Below are 19,964 nucleotides of genomic sequence, written 5' to 3' on the forward strand. Positions count from 1 at the left end.
AAAATCCTATCCATCCACCATTTTCCTCATATTAATTTATCGATGGGAAAAATAAAATCAAAATCCGAAGCAAAGGTGGGCCACACGGCTGAAAACAGTGTATGTTGATTATAGGCTCTTCAGGCTTTCATGGTTCCACAAACATTTTGGATCAGGGTAAAATTTGGTAGTTATTTTCAGGCAACTAGGAATGACCTTCTGAACCCAGTTGGGAATGCCTTTTCAACTGTTTGAATGACATAAAAGCATTAAAAATAGACCATTGATAGTTTCAACGGTAGTAAGTTACGACGCACTCTTTCTTGTCACGAGAACTACGCGTGCATTAAAACTCCATAAATTTTGGACCCACATCTTAAAATGAGGTGGCAAAAATGATGTGTGGCTCAGATTCGCAACGAGTATGATGGAAGTCGGCCCCACTTCATTACGTAGATTTAAGTTCCATTTATTAAACTGACAAGGGTAATTTCGTCAATACGATAATACCCTGGTTAAACTACAGTGGAGACTCAATTCGCGTGGTTCCAGGGCTAGCGGTGCATGTAAAAGACTGTTTCGGATAAATAATTTAAAAGCAACGGTTTTTAGTCCATCGACCAAAAGATGGGCGGCTTACGGAAAATCCCCTTTTTTCCTTCTTATTTTCTCTGGAAGGTTTTCAGATTTCATCCCAAGCCGCTTATTTTCTGTACTTGTGTCATTCTCTTCTGCCAATATTGAAATGCAGAGATATTAGATTTGTAGGAATTCTTTTAGATATATTTCTCATTCTCAGGAAGATTATTATTATTTATTTCGTTCACAGCGTCTTGTAAGATTCTCTTAATCATTTCTTCTCAGATTGAAGTTTTGATGGTAGGATTGTTAGAAATCGATAGTTTTACTTTAATCCTGAGAGGATTAGCCGTTGGATTCGCAGCCCTTCCGATTCTACGATTCTACGGACTCGGGTTAAAGATCAGGTAGGTTTCAGTTGGAATTGGAGAGGAGATGGAGGGTCGGATGAGCAAGTACAGGCAGACGAGCCCTGAGAGGACGAGGGTGTGGACGTTGCGATCGCCAAAGGAGCAGCCGCAGCTGCAGCAGGTTAGGAAAGTCCCGGTGGTTTATTACCTCTGCAGAAATCGGCATCTGGAGCATCCTCATTTCATCGAAGTTCCGCTCTCGTCGCCCCAGGGCCTCTACTTGAGAGGTTGGTCTATCAAGAACTTAACAAGTAGCAGTTTTAATTCTTTCTTAGTTTAGTGATTTCGAGTTCTTTCCACTCTATGTTTTGTTGTTGTTGTATTGGCAGCGTTCCCTGTTAGTGACTAACAGAGTTTGTTATTTGCAAGCAATTGATCTAATGGACCCCACCATGGATGTGACTATTACCCAAATTCACTCCAGTGGTATGATCCTTGCTTCCTAATCTTTTGCCATTTTTAATCGAATGTAGAATGTTTGTCTGTTTCTTCTTAACTATGTATTTGGATGCCAACAATTAAAACATTTGCATCTGAGTGAGGAGATTCTTCGGGTAGTCCATACATGGTGGGAGCTACAATCTCGGCCCCACATGAACAAATTCTGTGCACAGTATGGAAGTTTTCTATCAGGCACCAACTGCAAACCCGTCCCTGTTGTTGTTGTTGTTGTTGTTGTTGTTGTTGTGGTTGTTGTTGTTGTTGTTCGAGTTCCCTGTTCATCACAAACGGGGAACTTCTCCATTGTTGTTGTTGTTGTTCGAGTTCCCTGTTTGTGACGAACATGGAACTTCCCCGTTGTGTACCTGTTGATTTCATGTTCTTTCCTCTCTGTTTTATTATTGTTGTTATTGTTATAGAGGCAGTGTTCCCCATTAGCACAACAGAGTTTGTTCCCGTGGGTTCCCTGATTGGGTTGCCCAGGCCATTGATCTGATGGCCCCCATAATGACAGACCATTACCTGATTCTTTCTGATTGTAAGAACTTAGCTTCCCAATCTTTTGCCATTTCCCATTGAATGTGGATTGTTGGTCTGTTTCTTCTTAACCATGTATTTTGCATGCTGACATTGAAAATGTAGTGTCTGAGTAGACTCTTTGGGCACGATCCATCCATGTTGGGAGCCACAATCTCAGCCCCACATTTACAAATTCTGTGTACAGTAAGGAAGTTCTATTAGTCGCTAACAGAAAACTTAACCCTTGTTGTTGTTGGCTGTGTTCCTTGTTTGTGACAAACATGGAACTTCCCTGTTGTGCACCTGTTGATTTCAAGTTCTTTCTTCCCCGTGTTATTATTGTTGTTATTGTTATAGAGGCAGTTTTCCCATTAGCATAATGGAGTTTGTTCCTGTGGGTTCCATGATTGGGTTACCCAAGCCATTGATCTGATGGCCCCCATAATGATAGACCAATATCCAAATTCACTCTAATTGTAAGATCCTAGCTTCCCAATCTTTTGCCATTTCCTGTTCAATGCAGATTGTTAGTCTTTTCTTCTTAACCACGTATTTTGCATGAGCATCTGAGTGAGGAGATTCTTTGGGCACAATCCATCCATGGTGGGAGGCACAATCTTGGCTGACACTTACAAATTCCGTACACAGTAGGGAAGTTTTCTGTTAGTCACTGACAGCAAACTTGACTCGTTGTTGTTGTTGTTGTTACTCTACTACTGTTCCATGAATTTTCTCAGATTTTATCGATCGGCTTAACGTTCTGAGAGGGAAAGGCATGCCTGCCATGTACTCGTGGTCTTGTAAGAGGTGGGATTTCTTTCTACCCATCCGGAGATGCTATTCCAACCCCCCATTCTTTTGTTTTGTTTTCTCAAAACTTTAATCCATCAATTGATGATGCAGAAGCTACAAGAATGGGTTCGTTTGGCACGACCTTTGTGAAGATGACATGATTCTTCCTTGTCATGGAAATGAATACGTTCTCAAAGGTTCTGAGCTCTTGGAAGATCCTCATTCAGGTATCTGTTTTTAGTCTTCTCAATACCAAATTCTAAACTCATCGGAGGAATTCGAATGTGAATGGAATTTTCTCTGTAAATTTTTTTGCCCATTTCCAGATCGTTTCCATTCTGGTGTCAACAATGCCAAGTCACCACAGAATCCGAAACAGCTGCAAGAACTGGTGGCATCTTCCTCCAGAAGCCAAGAAGCTTCTTCTTCATCTTCTGGTATAGTTGGGAGAGAGACGAGATCTAATCAAGAAGATCAATGCTCCCCTCCACTGCACCACCACCACCCCAAGAGTCCCTCCATCATGTCTCCAGAGTCTGGAGCCAGAAAGAATCCCTTACCGGGTAGTTCTCTGACCTGGACAGAGTACAAGGTTTACAAGGCTGATGGTGGGACTGATGCTTCCACTCAGACTGATGATAGAAGAAGGACAGATCGAGCCCCAGATACTTGTACTAGGGGTGTTTCGACTGACGATGAGTTGTTAGGCCTTGAAACGCATGGTAGTCACCAGAATCAGATTCCACAGTTGAAGGAGAAGGCTGAGCTCGGCAGGGATGAGATTTCCCCACCTCCATCCTCCTCGAGCACTTCTTCTTCTGAGAGGAAGACAGAGACGTTGGAGTCCCTGATTAGAGCTGAGGCTACCAAGATGAACAGTTTTCGTATACTCGAAGAGGAGGAGCTTTGCATCCCCTTGAATACAAAGCTCAAAGCTTCTAATGTCCTGATGCAGCTGATTTCTTGTGGGTCCATCTCTGTGAAAGATCACCACAGCTTCGGCATTGTTCCTACTTACAAGCCAAGGTTCACTCAGACGAAATTCCACTCCCCGTTCTTCTCTAGTTCAATCATGCTAGGGGAACTCGACTGCCTGTCAGAGAATCCGAGGCTGATGGGGCTGAGATTAGAAGACAAGGAGTATTTCAGTGGGAGCTTGATTGAGACTACGAAGCACAAGGAAGAACAAGGAGGAGGACTTGCCAGCCTTAAACGCTCATCCTCCTACAATGCTGACAGGTAGCACCTATCACTTCTTTTTCTCTAGCTGAGAGTGGAACTCATCTGTTTTTGCATTTCTGATAATATTGAGTTTCTGGTTTCCCATTTTCTCTTCCCACATGGCAAGTGGGACATTTAGAATGAGAAGGTCCCATTGCTGTCTCACTTCGGATATGGAAGAGAAAACACAATCAGTGATGGTCAATAATCATGAGAAGTAGTCAACAGGTAGCATGAAAACCGCTCCCTCTCACAGATTTTCCAGAAGATATATAAACATCTGCTTCTAGATTTTCCAGAAGATATCTAAACATTTGCTTTGTTAATACTCCAACTGGCATATTTTCCTTCACTGAATTCTCTCTTTCTTGTGAAGACACACAGTGATTTCATTTACATAAAGTTAACCCTTTAAGTCTTTAGTAAATTTTGTTGAAGAAAATTTGGACTTTTGATTGATCTTTTTGCTGAGGATTTGAATCAGCAATCAGTGTCTATAAAAGTTAGTCTGAATGTATATTGTGTACAGTAGTTGCCCTCATAGTTAGCAATATGCCATTTACTACGGCCTTTTTTCTTTGAAGATGCAAAAAATTACTTAAAAACAGTATATTTTATGCATCTGGTTAAAGCACAATTAAAGCTAAACACGAATAAAACACGTAGAAAGGTAGAAAGTGACAGTTTTTGAAAAAAAAAAAAAAACTGCTATAAAAAGATGCATTTCTTTAAGAATATCTAACTCTAAGCATTGTTTCCAATCTGCAAACAAATTACGGCGACTGTCTCTAGCTACTCTCTCTCCCTCTCCCTCTCCCTCTCAAAACTGATATCTGGAATCTGGAGAGGGTTGTGTCTTATCCCTCATTCTCTTTCCCCATTTAATGCAAGGGATGTGTTGCAATAGTATCAAGCAAAATGAGATACTTTATAGCCATCTCTCAACAGTACTAGTGTCAGATCAATGTATCGAGCAAGACCTTTCATCTAGTGGGTAAGGGTCTTATTATGGATGTCACATACTTAAAGTATGACCCTATAAATCCGATTCACAGGTTTTAAAGAAAATCAAAACTAGATGGTGGTTAACAGTAACACTAAGTGAAAAAACTAAAGAAAAATAGAAGGTCCACTAGATGTACAGTTTGACATTGTGTGACGTGTGATTTGCAAAACTTCGACCATCCATGTATAGGCCCACTATATGTACAGATGTACAGTTTAGATATATAGATAACCTTGCGACATGCACTTTGGAGATAGGCATCTACCTTGCTCCTGTTCTCTGCGCTCCACCGTATCATCATTCCCACAAAGTTATCAACTGATAATGGAAACTCAAGTTTGCTTTGATTCTACGTACTGCAGCTCAGGATAGCTAGCATGTGTTGCTCCATTGGGCCAACATGCTGAGGTGGTTAGATGATCAGAACTGTCCATGTTTTGGATTCTATAATATGTGGACGAACTTAAGAAGCTCAAACTGATTAGATGATTCTAACCATCATTATGTCTAGATGAATTTGTGATGTTGAAATGGTTTTTTTAATGGCTCTACAAAGGTTAGAATTATCATGAAGCATGATTATTTGAACACGACTTACTAATGTTAGTACCCACAACATGGACAGTTCAAATCATTGGTGAATCTGAGCATGTGGGCCCCAATTTGGCAAGCAACACGTGATGGCTATCTTGAGTTGCAACGTAGAAAAAGAATTGTGAAAACTCAGTAGGCATCATATACTCCAAAAGAGAAAAATCATGTAAAGTGAGTGGCATATTAACTTTTACATGAACCCAGTTCTTTCCTGATAACATGTCTGATGTGTAGGACATCGTAGTTGTGCAAAAGACGGGCCACATCTTGGGGATTAGCTAGCATAAAAATCAGGCCAATCTACCCATTGGGTGGGTAATAACGGTACACTGATCCATATCATCAACTGACCATCAATTTTAATGTTGTATCCCTATTGATGTGTAGATAAGAATGATTTTCTCATCAGATTCTCAACATGATGTGGCCCACATTTCTCATGAATCTGATTTCCTATTGTGAACTCTAGAAATCGGCGCCCACGCTGATTTATATGTTTTGTTTAGGTGGTGGGGGTGATTAGGCTGATTTGTGGATGTTGGAGTCGCCACTAGCCAATTAATCTCAGAATCCTGCAGTTGGCTAGAACCCGCGGAATACGTAAGGTTGGAGGATTCTCCTACCTTGGATTGACTCCTAGTCTGCGATCCGGGATTTCGGGTAAGGGACCTCGGTTACAAAGAGGGAAGGTGTTAGACATCCTCTCTGCCCGTACAAATGTACGGTCTCTACTTAGTATGGTAAGGAAATCTCAAGGGTTGAATGATGTAGTCGAAATAAGACTAGACACGTGGATTTCTGATACGGCAAGATCCGAGATTTTGGCAAGCCCAGAGCATACATCCAACAACGTGTCTAGAGGGCGGATGTGATGATGCTTATGGAAAAAGGTAAAGAAAAGTGGACTAGATCACTAGGAATTTCTGATGTGAGAGGATCCGATGTACGGCAAGTCACAGAGCATACGTTCACTAGAGATCTAGAGAAGCAGGGGGGTTGAGAAGGGAATAGATGTCATGATGAATGCTTGTATATAAAATGAAAAGATCTTTGGCTTGATCTTGAGTAGGCTAAGACATGGGTTGCACCATGATCAATCCGGGCTAGACTTGGGATTGAGAAGGTTAGGGAGGGGGCTAAGAGATGGCTAGAAAAATCTGATCTTAGAGGCTTGGGAGCTCTCTCTCACCCTCACTCTCTTCCTCTCTCTCTCTCTCTCTCTCTCTCTCCCGCACTTGGATTTTAAGAATGGAAAGTGTGTGTGAAATGTGAATTGGAGATAGCTATTTATAGCCTTCTTTAATGATAATGTGGTTATTGTTGGGTTCGAGAGGGGTAAATATTGACATGACAGCTTATGATTGGTTGAGGGGAGAGGAATGCCACATGGCATGCTCTTATTGGCTCTTGGTGGATGGTGAAGTTGGTAAAAATGGAAAATAAGTTGACCCGCAAGGGTAAATCCATATGAAAGTTGACTTTGGCTTGGTAAGATGGTAAATAGAGTGAACTATAGGGGTAATTCCATATGAAAGTTGACTTTTGGTTTGGTAGGATGGTAAATAGAGTGAACTATAAGGGTAATTCCATATGAAAGTTGACTTTTGGCGTGGGTGATGGTTTAGGGTTTGGATTAAGGTTTAAGCTAGGGTTAGGCTGGGTTTAAGGTTAAGGCTAGGGTTAGGTTTAAGCTGGGATTAGGGTTTGGTTTAGGATATGATCATGGTCCCCAGATTGTCTTAGCTTTCTCAAGATACTAGCCTGGGTGGGGTGTCTACAGATGCCCCTCTTTGGCCGAGGTTGCGTGTAACCGAGCGCCAAAGCGAGTGGACACTCCACCCTTCTGGTCAGAAAAGGATAGTTGAATGTGTTGCCTGCCATTGTATCATTGTCAGTTGACTGTTTGGAAAAGAGATGACTTGCATATATCATGAGGGCTGAGGGAAATGTTTTAATTGTCCCTGCGCGTTGGTGCGACATTACGGGTCACTAATCACAAGCCCTTCACGTCAGATTGTTTATAGCATTGGAAGGTAAGTCTGAAAAGTAGGGCCTCTGCGCGTTGGTGCGGCTTTACGAGGATTCCCGTATTGTTTGGTCTGCCGTTCCTTTGCTACGTAATCACTCTAGGAGTATTTGATCCATTTGATCGTCAAAGTGGTTAACTGCCCTGCGCATTGGTGCGGCCTTATAGGGAACTCACTACGCCGACTTGGACTCGATTAAATTTTGCGAACATCCCGGACTAGGTATGTGCAGGTAATCTTTTGCTATGCAGTCTGCTGATGCTGATACTTTGGTTACAATGGATTGTCTTCACTTTGAGTTTGATTATTCTTTCCAGAGATAGATCCAATCATTTTTACTCGCATTCGTACGACTGTCCAGATATAGAGATCGGGCCAATCGTACTTGTATCATGTACGGATTCGATCATCCCCCGGGGAAACCGGAAGGGATCGAATCTTATTTCGCTGTTTGCACTGACCGCAACTAGAGAATATGGAAGATTCCTCAGTGTATTGCATGCCGCGTGCGTTTTTTGAAATTTTTTTTTGAAAGCTATTCCCTTTGGAATTAGACTCCTTGGGGATTTTATTTGGAAATATTTTTTGATTTTTTGGAAAATATCCGTTCGATCTCGCAGGTGGGCATCGTCGTTCGGTTTTTTTATTTGCGCAAGTAAACAGTCGTGTTGCCTCCAGTGATAAGCTGGCGGGGCTAACGGTTTTTATTAAAAATATTTTTTTGGGATTTTTTGAAACATCCGTCTGATCTCGCGGGAGGGCGTCGTAGCTTTTATTGTGCAAGTTTAAATAAACAGTCGCGTTGCCTCCACTGATAAGTTGGCGGGGCTAACGGTTTTTATTTGAAAATGTTTTTGGAAGATTCGTCCGATTTCGCGGGCGGTCGTCGTCGTTCGGTTTTTATTGTGCAATCTGGATTGAATAGCCAGATGGCCTCCACTAATGAATTAATAGGGGCATTAATCATGATTTCTTATGTGGGCCTCTCGGGCTTTGAAGTGTGGGCCTTTAAGGCTTTGAACTTGTGAGTTTTGAAATGTGGGCCTCTGGGGCTTTGAACCTGTGGGCTCTGAAACGTGGGCCTCTGGGGCTTTGAACTTGTGGGCTTTGAAATGTGGGCCTTGTGAGCTTTGAAATGTCAGCCTCTGGAGCTTTGAAATGTGGATCCCCGACTTTGTTGGCTGCTTGTCCTGTATATGCATGAATGTTTTTTTTTTTTTTATTTGTAAGGAAAGGAAAGTGATGTATAGAAAGACTTTTTTGAAAGGAATGAAATTTTTTGTTTGTGCCAAATTTGTCGGTGTTTGCTTGTGTCTGAACTTGTGCTTGGATGATAAAATCAGAACATTGAACTTAGCCCATGTCGAATCCGGTATTTTGAGTTGTTTACTAAGGATCTCTGTTCCCTGAGAGTGGCACATATTAGGATCATGCCCCTTAGATTTGGGCAGAGTCTGACAGAATTCTGATCCAGGACTTATCTCTTCCTTGTGCTTCTTCACTTTGCTCGTTGCCTTGGCTTCTTCTGTACCTACACTTTTTTTTTTTTTTTTTAAATTTTTTTATTTTGTTTTCTAGTTGTTTTTGCCCGTAGCGCCCTTTTGGGTTTTCACCACGGCTGGCTTTCCCGTCATTTTTGCCTGTGGCGCCCTTTCAGATTTTCACCACGTCCCGGGTCTTTGCTCTTGCCTGCCCCTTGGCAGCTGTGCTCTTTTTACCCTTGGTGCCTTTTCAGATTTTCACCAAGTTGGCTACATGCCCGCTGTTTTTACTCGAGGTGCCCTTTTGGGTTTTCACCTCACCCGTTTCGCTTAGACATGTTATTTTTCCTTTTCTTTTAAAGTAACAGAGGTGGGAGGCTAGACTCCATTCATTGCCGGCCGATTGGTGAGCTACCTGACTTTATCTTCAATCACGACCGTAAAGCTGTTGACATTGGGTTAAACTATTCTGAGGGGAAACAAGTTGATGAATTGTGTTCTCACTCATTGGGTTTGACTTTTTTTTTTTTTGGATTGCGCACTTTATTCGTCCATTTTTTTTTGTCTTTTTTTTTTTTTACCCTTTATTTTTTGGAACACTTATTGGAAGGAAGGAATGATGATGGAATGTACCTCAGGATGCTAACCTCTTGTTGTTTGACTTTAGCTTTTCGATTGTAGTTGTTGACATAGTCAGGTAGGATTACCCATGTTGTCGGCGTTGATGGGCTTTGGAAGATGATTGCCTCTAATGATGATGAGACGAAAGGGCACCTCCCGGAAGAACTTCGCGAGCGATCAGTGGATCATCCTAGGATGGCTTGGACTTGCCCCCTGGATCTAGTAGGCGCAATGATAAGATATGCATTATTACCATGTTGCTAGCCTTTCTTTCAAACTTGCTTATCGTTCGTCCTAGCGATCACCGTGCGCTTTATGTCTGCAAGATATAGTTGGTTGTGTCGAGATTACCACCAACCATTTTCCTCGACTTCTCTTTTTCATTCGTACCGATGGTGTAGGATGTTGTCGACGCCCGCTTTTGTTTACCATGAGAATGTACTTATGACCATTAGATGCCCTTTAGGGTCATTCTTTCGATGATGTCCACACCCCATAATGAAGAGGGGTTAGGGTGTTGCCAGGTTATAAAGACTCGAAGCATGCACATGGATCTGTTATGCAAGCTTCGAATACTTGAAGCACTTCCTGACGTGCTGCAATAAATTATCTCCATCGTTCATCAGTAGGACTTCGTCGTGGACTTCAGACATGATCTTGACAACTTTGCTTGATGGGCTTGACTTTAGGCTTCATAGCAGATGGTGTATGATTGGTTCTTCATTTGATTTAGGTAAGGCTTCCATAGGAGAATGCAAGGTTGGATAGCCTCGGGCCTCAGGAATTCTGTCATCCTCTGCTTGAATTCAGTCCTCAAGGGATCCCAAGCTCACAATTTCAAAATAATCTGTGACGACATTGGCCTTTGTTTCGAACTTTCGGAGGGAATCCTCTAGCTTGAGAGTCGGATCATCATTTTCCCCATCCTGGGCTTCCTAACTCTAAATCGAAATCATGTGAGTCGATTTCAAAGTAAAGTGTTTTGACAAACATGCCCGACACATTATTGCTTCTGATTTTTTAAAGATTTTCTATTGTTTTTGTGTTTGGAGAAATTTATGTTGTTTTTGGATTTTGGCAAATATATTATTTTTTGACATTTTGACAACTATCTGAATTTTTTTAGCATTTTGAAAATATCTAATGTTTTTTGGCTTTTGGGAATTTTCTGTTTTTTTTTTTTTTTCTTTTGGATTTTTTTGAGAAAGACGACGATGTGAACCAGGGATTGCCTGATTCTATTCGAGGAGCCAAACATTTTTTTTTTCTTTTATTGTGCCGTCTTGGGGATTACGAACCAGCTATTGCCCTGCACTCCCTCCCCTTAGGAGGCAGGGCTAGTCGGATCAGTAGGTGGGCTCTCATTATCGTGCCCAAATGTCGTGATGAGTTTGGGATTGGGCTCTGAGTTGGTGTTGGATGTCACTTTCCTCAGCTCATCACCGACGCATTGTGAGTCTTTGGATTCTTCTTGCTCGGGTGGGATCCAGACTGTGGTCCAGTTAATCAGGAGCAATTCTTGCCCCATTGCTTGAGTCATTTTCAAGCAGCTCAGTTAGTCTCATTCCACTCATTTGATCCTTCATGGTGGATCTCGGCCTGCCAACCGGATAGATGATCCATTCTTTGATGGATTTGATTGATGTGTGGATAAAGGGATTAACCTCCCCTTGCCGACTTTGCCCTCCTTCGGTCCATTTGTGCTTTGGTACCTCACCCTTAGGAGGTTGATATCCCAGTCCTGTCATGCCTACATTTTCTTGATATTCGAGCTAATAATAAAAATGTTGGTGCCCGACTGAAGGGAAGACATAGTTTGATCCGATGGGACGTGTAAGAGGCATGCAATTCACAGTCTCGAACTCGAGACTATGGTATGAGATTTCCTCATTGGAGCATTGTATGTCTATGATCGGGATATCTAGCTCTTGACGGTTGGCTGCTTTTATCAGAAAGGTTTGTTCGGGATCATCCAGAATGGCCAGTGTCTTGTCTCTAAAAATGTACCTGACCTTTTGATGAAGAGTTGAAGAGATATCATTGACTCTGTGGATCCAAGATCGATCGGGGAGGAGATGAAATGACGCTGTGATGTTAGAGACCTGAAAAGTGATGGTTGATGCTTTGGGGCTAATCAAGATCTCGACGTTAATCTCTTCCTCGACCTTTCTCCTGGAAGCGGGAACCACTCGTCCTAGACTCCTCTTGAAGGATTGAAGACTGAGTAGAGCTAGGCAAATCGCTTCGAGTATTAGAATGTCTTTCTTGGAAAGTTACCACATGATTGAAGTTGGGCCCTGATTTTGCTAAGGTATGCGGTTTGTTGATTGGGGAAGGAGCTTTTTTTCTTGGATCATGAGGGTTGGAGTAGGGGCCGAATAGGCAGGTGGTGCCCCTTGTGAGACAAAGGATGTATGGACTGGATTGATCGGTGGTGGCTCCTGTAGACTTGGGGGCATGAAGATTGGACTGGATGGAGATGCCTCTTGCGTATTTAAGAGCGAAGAGATTGGATTGACAAGGTGTGCCCCTTGTAGACTCGGGGGCATGGAGACTGGACCGGCTGGAGATGCCCCTTGCATATTTAAGAGCGAAGAGATTGGACTGGCAGGGTGTGCCCCTTGTAAACTTGGGGGTATTGTTGTTGGGCTGGCAATGATTGAATGAATGCATTGGACTGGATTGACCGGGGGTGGCTCTCATTGACTGATATTGTTAGTAGGGGTTCTTGATGAGCTGGGGCATGCTTGATACGGTGGCAGAGAATTTTGGAGGATGTTGGCCTGAGTCGTAGTGTTAGCCTGTGGGGTGATCGCAATATTCTGGCTTTCGATCAGATCCTGGGCCGCGTGTTTCAAGGCGAAACAACGGTCGGTTAGATGGTCAGGAGACTGATGATATGCGCAATACTCGTTTTCATTGTAGCTTGCGGGTAGGGGATTTGGCGGAAGTCGAGGTTGGAGTGGTGTCAGAAGTTGCTTTTGCACCAACATTGTCATGATCTGACTGTATGTTTGTGCTAAAGAAGTGAACTTCTTGCCCAACATTACTTGCTTATATGGGTTTTGCGCATTTCCCCTAGGCTGCTGTTGTTGTTGTTGCCATTGTCCCTCTTGAGGGGTGAATTGAGCACCTTGGGTAGAGGCGACAAGATTGTCTTCTTCTGTTGGATAGAGGTCAGGAACACTTCTGTTACTGTTCTCGTATCCAGTAGACCTTCCTTCCACTATCCATTGTACTGGGGAGGCCTGATGAGGCCACCAAGGGGAGATTGTCCTAGCCCTTATTCTGGCTTCGATTTGTTCCCCGACACGGATGAGTTAGGTAAAGTTGGCATATGGATACGAGACAAGGTATCCAGAGATAGTCGGGTTTGCCGAGTGGATGATCATGTACATTTGCTCCTCATCATCAATGGGTGTTTTTATTCTGGCGGCCAAGGCCCGCCACCGTTCAACGTAAGTTGATAATGACTCATCATTCCTTTGCCTTAGGGCAGTAAGATCTGCCCTTTTGCGCGCTACATTAAGATTGTACACGAAACAATCAATGAAAGCTTCAGAAAGTTGTTCCCAAATTTTAATTCGATGGTAGTCTAATGACGTGTACCAATCTAATGCATTTCCTTTTAAGGATTTTTGAAGCAAACGGATTAACGCTCCGTTATTACCTGCCACAGTATTCAGCTCTCCACAAAATGCTCTTACGTGGTCCATGGGACACCCTGTACCATCATATTTGTTGAATTTTGGTACCACGAAGTCTTAAGGTACCATTGTATCAGGGAAGGGATAAAGATCCCTGAACTTGGTGGATGGGAGATCCACCCCCTGCTGCTTCCGTAGCTTCCTCTGCATATCTTGCAATTGCTCTCGGAACTCTTCAATTTCGGAGGGACCGGTCGAGAGGGGTTTTGGCCCTTGGAATTAATTGGATCTCCTATTAGGAGGAAGATGTGCGGGAGGGTTGCTCCCGTTTGTATGTTAGGCTAATTCCGCAGGAAGAGGGAGAACATGATTTACTAGAGGAATGAGGGAGAAAGCAAAAGGAGTTTGTGGGATTGAGTTGTTTTGCACACTAGGCTGTGTTGCCTGCATGTTTGGTATGACGCTTGGTACCAGGTGAAGCAATAGCTCCTGCAATGTTTTGAGATTTTGGGCCATCTCATTTATGGCTGCAGTAGCTAGCAAATCTATTGGAGTTTCCAGAGTTGTCGGTGCCGGTGCTGGTATCGGTGCCGACGCTGATGCTTCAGGAGTTGGCAGAGCTGTCGGCTCTTCTTCATGTGTAGCCATAGTTGCATGGGATCGAGTGGTTGTGGCTATGATTGATGCCCAAACAAGTGTAAGCTAAAGATTTTTTTTTTTTTGTGAATGCAGTGATGAATGTCCATTAAGATTGGAATACCACACGTTTTCGAGTTGGGTCTCAGTTAGTGTGCTCTAGCAAAATCCCCAGTAGAGTCATCATTCTGTGAACGTTGGAAATCGGCGCCCACGCTGATTTATATGTTTTGTTTAGGTGGTGGGGGTGATTAGGCTGATTTGTGGATGTTGGAGTCGCCACTAACCAATTAATCTCAGAATCCCACAGTCGGCTAGAACCCGCAGAATATGTAAGGTTGGAGAAATTCGACGATTCTCCTACCTTGGATTGACTCCTGGTCTGCGATCCGGGATTCCAGGTAAGGGACCTCGGTTACAAAGAGGGAAGGTGTTAGGCACCCTCTCTGCTGGTACAAATGTACGGTCTTTACTTAGTGTGGTAAGGAAATCTCAGGGGTTAAATGATGTAGTTGAAATAGGACTAGGCACACGTGGATTTCTGATGCGGCAAGATCCGAGATTTCGACAAGCCACAGAGCATATATCCAACAACGTGTCTAGAAGGCGGATGTGATGATGCTTATGCAAAAAGGTAAAGAAAAGTAGACTAGATCACTAGGAATTTCTGATGTGACAGGATTCGATGTATGACAAGTCACAGAGCATAAGTTCACTAGGGATCTAGAGAAGCAGGGGGGTTGAGAAGGGAATAAATGTCATGATGAATGCTTGTATATAAAATAAAAAGATCTTTAGCTTGATCTTGAGTAGGCTAAGACATGGGTTGCACCATGATCAATCCGGGTTAGACTTGGGATTGAGAAGGTTAGGGAGGAGGCTAAGAGATGGCTAGAAAAATCTGATCTTGGAGGCTTGGGAGCTCTCTCTCACCCTCTCTCTCTCTCTCTCTCACTTGGATTTTAAGAATGGGAAGTGTGTGAAATGTGAAGAGGAGAGGGCTATCTATAGCCTTCTTCAATGATAATGTGGTTATTGTTGTGTTTGAGAGGGGTAAATGCTGACATGTCAGCTTGAGATTGGTTGAGGGGAGAGGAATGTCACATGTCATGCTCTTATTGGCTCTTGGTGGTTGGTGAGGTTGGTAAAAATGGTAAATCAGGTGACTTACAGGGGTAAATCCATATGAAAGTTGACTTTGGCTTGGTAGGATGTAAATAGAGTGAACTACAGGGGTATTCCATATGAAAGTTGACTTTTGGTTTGGTAGGATGGTAAATAGAGTGAACTACAGGGGTAATTCTATATGAAAGTTGACTTTTGGCTTGGGTGATGGTTTAGGGTTTGTATTAGGGTTTAAGCTAGGGTTAGGCTGGGTTTAGGGTTTAGGCTGGGTTTAAGGTTAAGGCTAGGGTTTGGGTTAGGGTTAGGTTTAAGCTGAGATTATGGTTTGGTTTAGGATATGATCATGGTTCCCGGATTGTCTTAGCTTTCTCAAGATATTAGCCTGGGTGGGGTGTCTACACCTACATATCTGAAGGGCTATACATGGAAATTCATAGATAGCCATTATATGAGGTCGTGTGTAGGAGAAGTTTGAAGAGGTCTGGTCTGCTAATTCAACATGTATGGGAGCTTTGCAAATAGACACATGCAGGCACCTGTATCAATATACACACGGGCTACACTGCTGGCCTAACTATTAGGCTGTGTCACACCTAGGTGGGACAAAGAATACTAAATAAATGAATGGCTACAATAAACTTTTTCAACAGCTATTTCACTTTGTATATTGGCCCACCACATGAGTTAAACTGCTTGATTTTTAGGCAGAAGATCAGAGCAGGTTTCCAACCAGATGGAAAAGCTCAAATGTTGTCTATGCGTTTTATATTGCCACGTGTATGCACATTCATGTAGAATTAGCAAGCCTTTCTTTTCATTTGCTTTTCAGAGTGGAATGGTAAGGACAAAGGTGATAGTTGACTTACACCTCTTAAGTTCCATACATGTGTCAATCCAGACCATCAGAATTGTAGATGCATCTTAGACCTAAAATTCCGTTATAAAGTGAATGTAATCATCCAACTGGTGGGAATCAAATGGATGGTTGAAAATAAAGTGGTCATGGATCCTTGTTCAGAGAGTTATATCATAAAGCTACGATGTGTAAATTAATGTTAGTTCTAGATATTATTCCATCCAAAATCGTGCAGATAATCCCATGGGTTTGGATTTCCTTGCTCGAGCTCAACAAAGAATTGGCAATTTAAATGGTGGACATTTCCTGAATTCATTCCTTTTCTTTCATTCTTTCTTTTCCCCCCCTTCTAATTTGACTGGGATTCCTTATTTTGATGGTAGACATTAGCACATGAATGCATTTGTAGCCCTATTTTTTTTATAAAAAATTTTCTTTTATTTTCTCATGAATGCATTTGTAGCCCTTTTTTATTCTTTTATTTTTATTGTGAGTTACATCCAAATTAAACCCAACTTTTAACTTCCTGTGTTTTTGGCATACTTGTATTTTTGACCAACATTGTGATTGTTTTATTGATGTCATACCCGATTTAAATCCATACCATGGTCTTAAATATCAGTTACGATATGGGCGTATCAGTTATATTGTAACTGTATTGGCTACCCTCGTTAGGTGATATGGGGTTGAACTGATTCGTTAAGAAAAAAATGGGCCATATCAGCTCGTATTGGATGATATAGGTTGATATGCCCCGTATCAGCATTGCTACGAGGCGATCATCATCTACATGGCTATATCGGCTCCATTTTGAAATTTAAAATTTCAAAGTTTCCCTCGTTTTCCACTTATTTCTTCATTTCAACCATTAAGGAAGCTTAGATACTAATTTTAAACTGGATACATGCTTATTTTGAATATAAAAATACATGATTTGAGTGGGATTTGATTAGTTGGAGCGTAATGTACGTTTGGAAATGTAAAAAAAAGGACCATTTTGGAAATGTAAAAAAAAAGGGACAATTTTGGAAATATCAGAAGAAGGGGAAGGCTATGAATTTTTTTTCTTTGTTTTTTCATCAACTTTTTGTTGTATTCATATGTAATGAGACCTAATACCCTAAATCATGCTTTATTTTTTGTTTGATTAGGACCAAGGTATTAAAAAACGGTTACGTAACGGCCGTAATGGTAACGGCCATAACCGTTGCGCGTTTTGGGGTCGAAACGGCCGTTACAGGAAAAACTGCTCATAATGGCCCTGCCCTATACTGGTCTCGAAACAGGTTTTTTAAAAATAAAAATAAAAAAAGGCCATAACGGCCCGTATCATAGCGATAACAGTGGTGGCCATCACCTTTATTGAACACCTTGATTAGGACCTATTAGGTTCACTTTCAATAGGTTAAGCTGATAGACAACATTTTTCCTTTTAAAATGATACCAAAATTCTAGTGCAAAAAGGATGACAAAAGATCCCCATAAGCTTAGAAGAGATCCTTTGATACAATACCACTATTCCCCATTCTCTCAACAAGTGCTTGGCTTTGAGAAAGATTGTAGTTGGTTGGTTTTCAAAATTGTTGAAGGTTCAATTGTTGGGCTCTAACACTGACCACGACGCAACATGCATAAAAGATCTCCATAGCTCCTTTCTCTTGCATCCCATGCTCACACCACACCATATATGGATTAAACCCTTCACCGATTATGACATAACTAATTCTACCCTAAACAATGGAAAGACTTACCATATAGATTGAGCAAATGGACAATGCATAAATAGTTGACTAATGCAGGGGCATTTTCACACCGGGCTTGAGTGGGGTGGCTTGTGGGATACGGGGGCACACTCGGGGTGGGTGGCCTGTCTGAGGCGGGCCCCACCCGCGTGAGGCTGGTGGCTCGTGTAATGCGGAACCCATGTGATGTGGGGCCATGAGGGAGGTTCAGTTGAGGACCTAATCCATGGGATGTGGGGTCTGGGCTATGAGATAAAGGGATTGATTCGCCATGCTCTATCAGTTTGAGCTTTTAGATCAAATGATTAGTTGTTCTGCATCAAAGTGGTATCAGAGCGGGATGTCTCCTGTTTGAGACTCCTCATCGAGGGTGATTAATGCAGGGGCATTTTCACACCGGGCTCCTCGGGGTGGGCGGCCTGTGTGAGGCCGATGACCTAACCCATGGGATGTTGGGCCTGGGCTATGAGATAAAGGGATCGATTCACCATGCTCTATCAGTTCGAGCTTTTAAAGCAAATGGTTAGTTATCCTGCATCATTGACACACCGATTATGCCTCGCGAAGGCATAGAGGACAACCATTATGCCTCTTCTTCTAAGGTTGCTGATTATGGGTGCCTTTATTTTAGCCACAAGCCCTGAAAGGGCAAGAACGCGAAGAGGACCTTTGAATTTCCAAATCCAATTATAAGGATTTGTTGGCTCTTGGCATTGATTTCCTAGCCAATAACTAGTAAAAGGACTTCATTGAGAATCAATTACTTTCCAAACCCACTGATCGGGTTCCTCCATGTTAAAACTCAAGCACTGATGAAGACTTGTGAGGCCAATTACTTCTTCTATCACTTCATTACGATCAATGTTTTAAATATCGTTATTGTGTAATGTATCGCACCCTTGGGATACGGATACATATCAGTTATCGCATGGGCTATATCGGTTATATCGCGTAATGTATTGCTGTTGTTGGGAAACATGGGAACATTGGGAAATTGGTAGATTTTTTCAATAAAACTTCAGGGATTGTTGAGAAAGACATCAATACACACTTAGAAATCAAAACATTACAAAAAAAAAAAGAGGGTGCACATAATAGGGGTTTCCTTTGTATGGGGTCCTAATATATGCGCTTACCAATTGAACTGGCGCAAGTATATTTAGAGTCTATTCATATAATTTATAACGTTAGAAGACATGTATGGAAAGACAAACAATACATTCAAAAGCAAAAGAAGAATCACTAGATCAGGTTACATACATGTTTAATTTTGCGTTTGGATACAAAGATTACAATTGATTTGCGAGAAATTGAGAAATTTCTATTTTTCTTAATTTTCCGCAACTTGACCCATCTCCACCAAATCTCGAAATTGAAGTTCCAAATCCATGATTTTTCATGGAAAACATGAAGAATCATAGATTTGTAACCATTTAACACTGGTTTAACGTGATTTATAACAAAAACATGGATCGAAAATCGAAAATGCTCACTAGATTGAATAGGTGGGATATATCGGCACTACTTGTGTGTTTCGTATCGCACGGGTGGGATACAAGATATATCGGCTGATATCGTCAATATTTAAAACACTAATTACGATTATTTATTTATTTAAATTATTTGAAACCACGTGCTCCACACCATGTTGCCGCCCACTCTTGAACAAACCTGGAAATTGAGCCATGCTCCCCCTTCAACAGCTTAAATAACAAAGGAAACACTTCCTTTAAAAAAAATGAAGGAAACACTAGGGACAAAGATCCATCCCCACATCAAGTATCCACCCAAAATCTAACCATCGATCCTTCCCCTGGTCTAAAGATAATCTCCCTTTTGAATGCCTTGCTACCTTTAGCACTGCTTTCCATGTAATAGAAGCTTGATATTGGACAAAGGATCTAGAAAACCACCCTCCTTCCTCTCCATATTTGCTAACAATTATGTCTCCATATTTGCTAACAATTATGTGGGTCCAAAGGTGTACGTTTTCCTCTCCAAATCTCCACAACCATTTGCCTAGAACTGCCATTCATGTTAATGAGCTTAAGGCTTCTAATCCTCAATCTACCTTCCGACTTTGGGTTACATACCTCCTCTCACCAAGTCGAGCTTATTCTTTGTCTCCACTCCTTGCCAAAGGAACTATTTGGATTCTTTCAGGCCTTTGAATCACATTAGCTGACGGACAACATTCTTATCAAACAGTGGTTTGATACTCCATTGAATGCATGTTAAAAACACACCAAAGAGGTATATTTGAATGTTTTACATTTATCATGTTTTCT

General features: G+C 41.9%; 1 protein-coding gene across 5 annotated transcripts in view; it reads left to right on the forward strand.

Moving 5' to 3' along the window:
- The first annotated feature begins 647 nt into the window (after window positions 1-647).
- LOC131251269 (protein SOSEKI 3) overlaps window positions 648-19,964 on the forward strand; it is a 38,465-nt gene continuing 19,148 nt past the window's right edge. For 2 of the 5 annotated variants that reach the window (XR_009173708.1, XR_009173709.1), the window contains exons 1-4: window positions 658-1,195; window positions 2,666-2,735; window positions 2,832-2,947; window positions 3,047-3,959. Coding sequence is in view for 3 of the 5 variants with exons in the window: in XM_058251892.1 (XP_058107875.1) it covers window positions 994-1,195; window positions 2,666-2,735; window positions 2,832-2,947; window positions 3,047-3,959 (1,301 nt within the window). In the remaining 2 variants the exon portion in view is untranslated. Of the gene's footprint in view, window positions 1,196-2,665; window positions 2,736-2,831; window positions 2,948-3,046; window positions 3,960-19,964 lie in introns of all 5 variants that reach the window. The other 3 variants (XM_058251891.1, XM_058251892.1, XM_058251893.1) reach the window with 3 other exon arrangements.

The sequence above is a fragment of the Magnolia sinica genome, chromosome 7 (genome assembly GCF_029962835.1).
Source record: "Magnolia sinica isolate HGM2019 chromosome 7, MsV1, whole genome shotgun sequence".
NCBI lineage: Eukaryota > Viridiplantae > Streptophyta > Magnoliopsida > Magnoliales > Magnoliaceae > Magnolia > Magnolia sinica.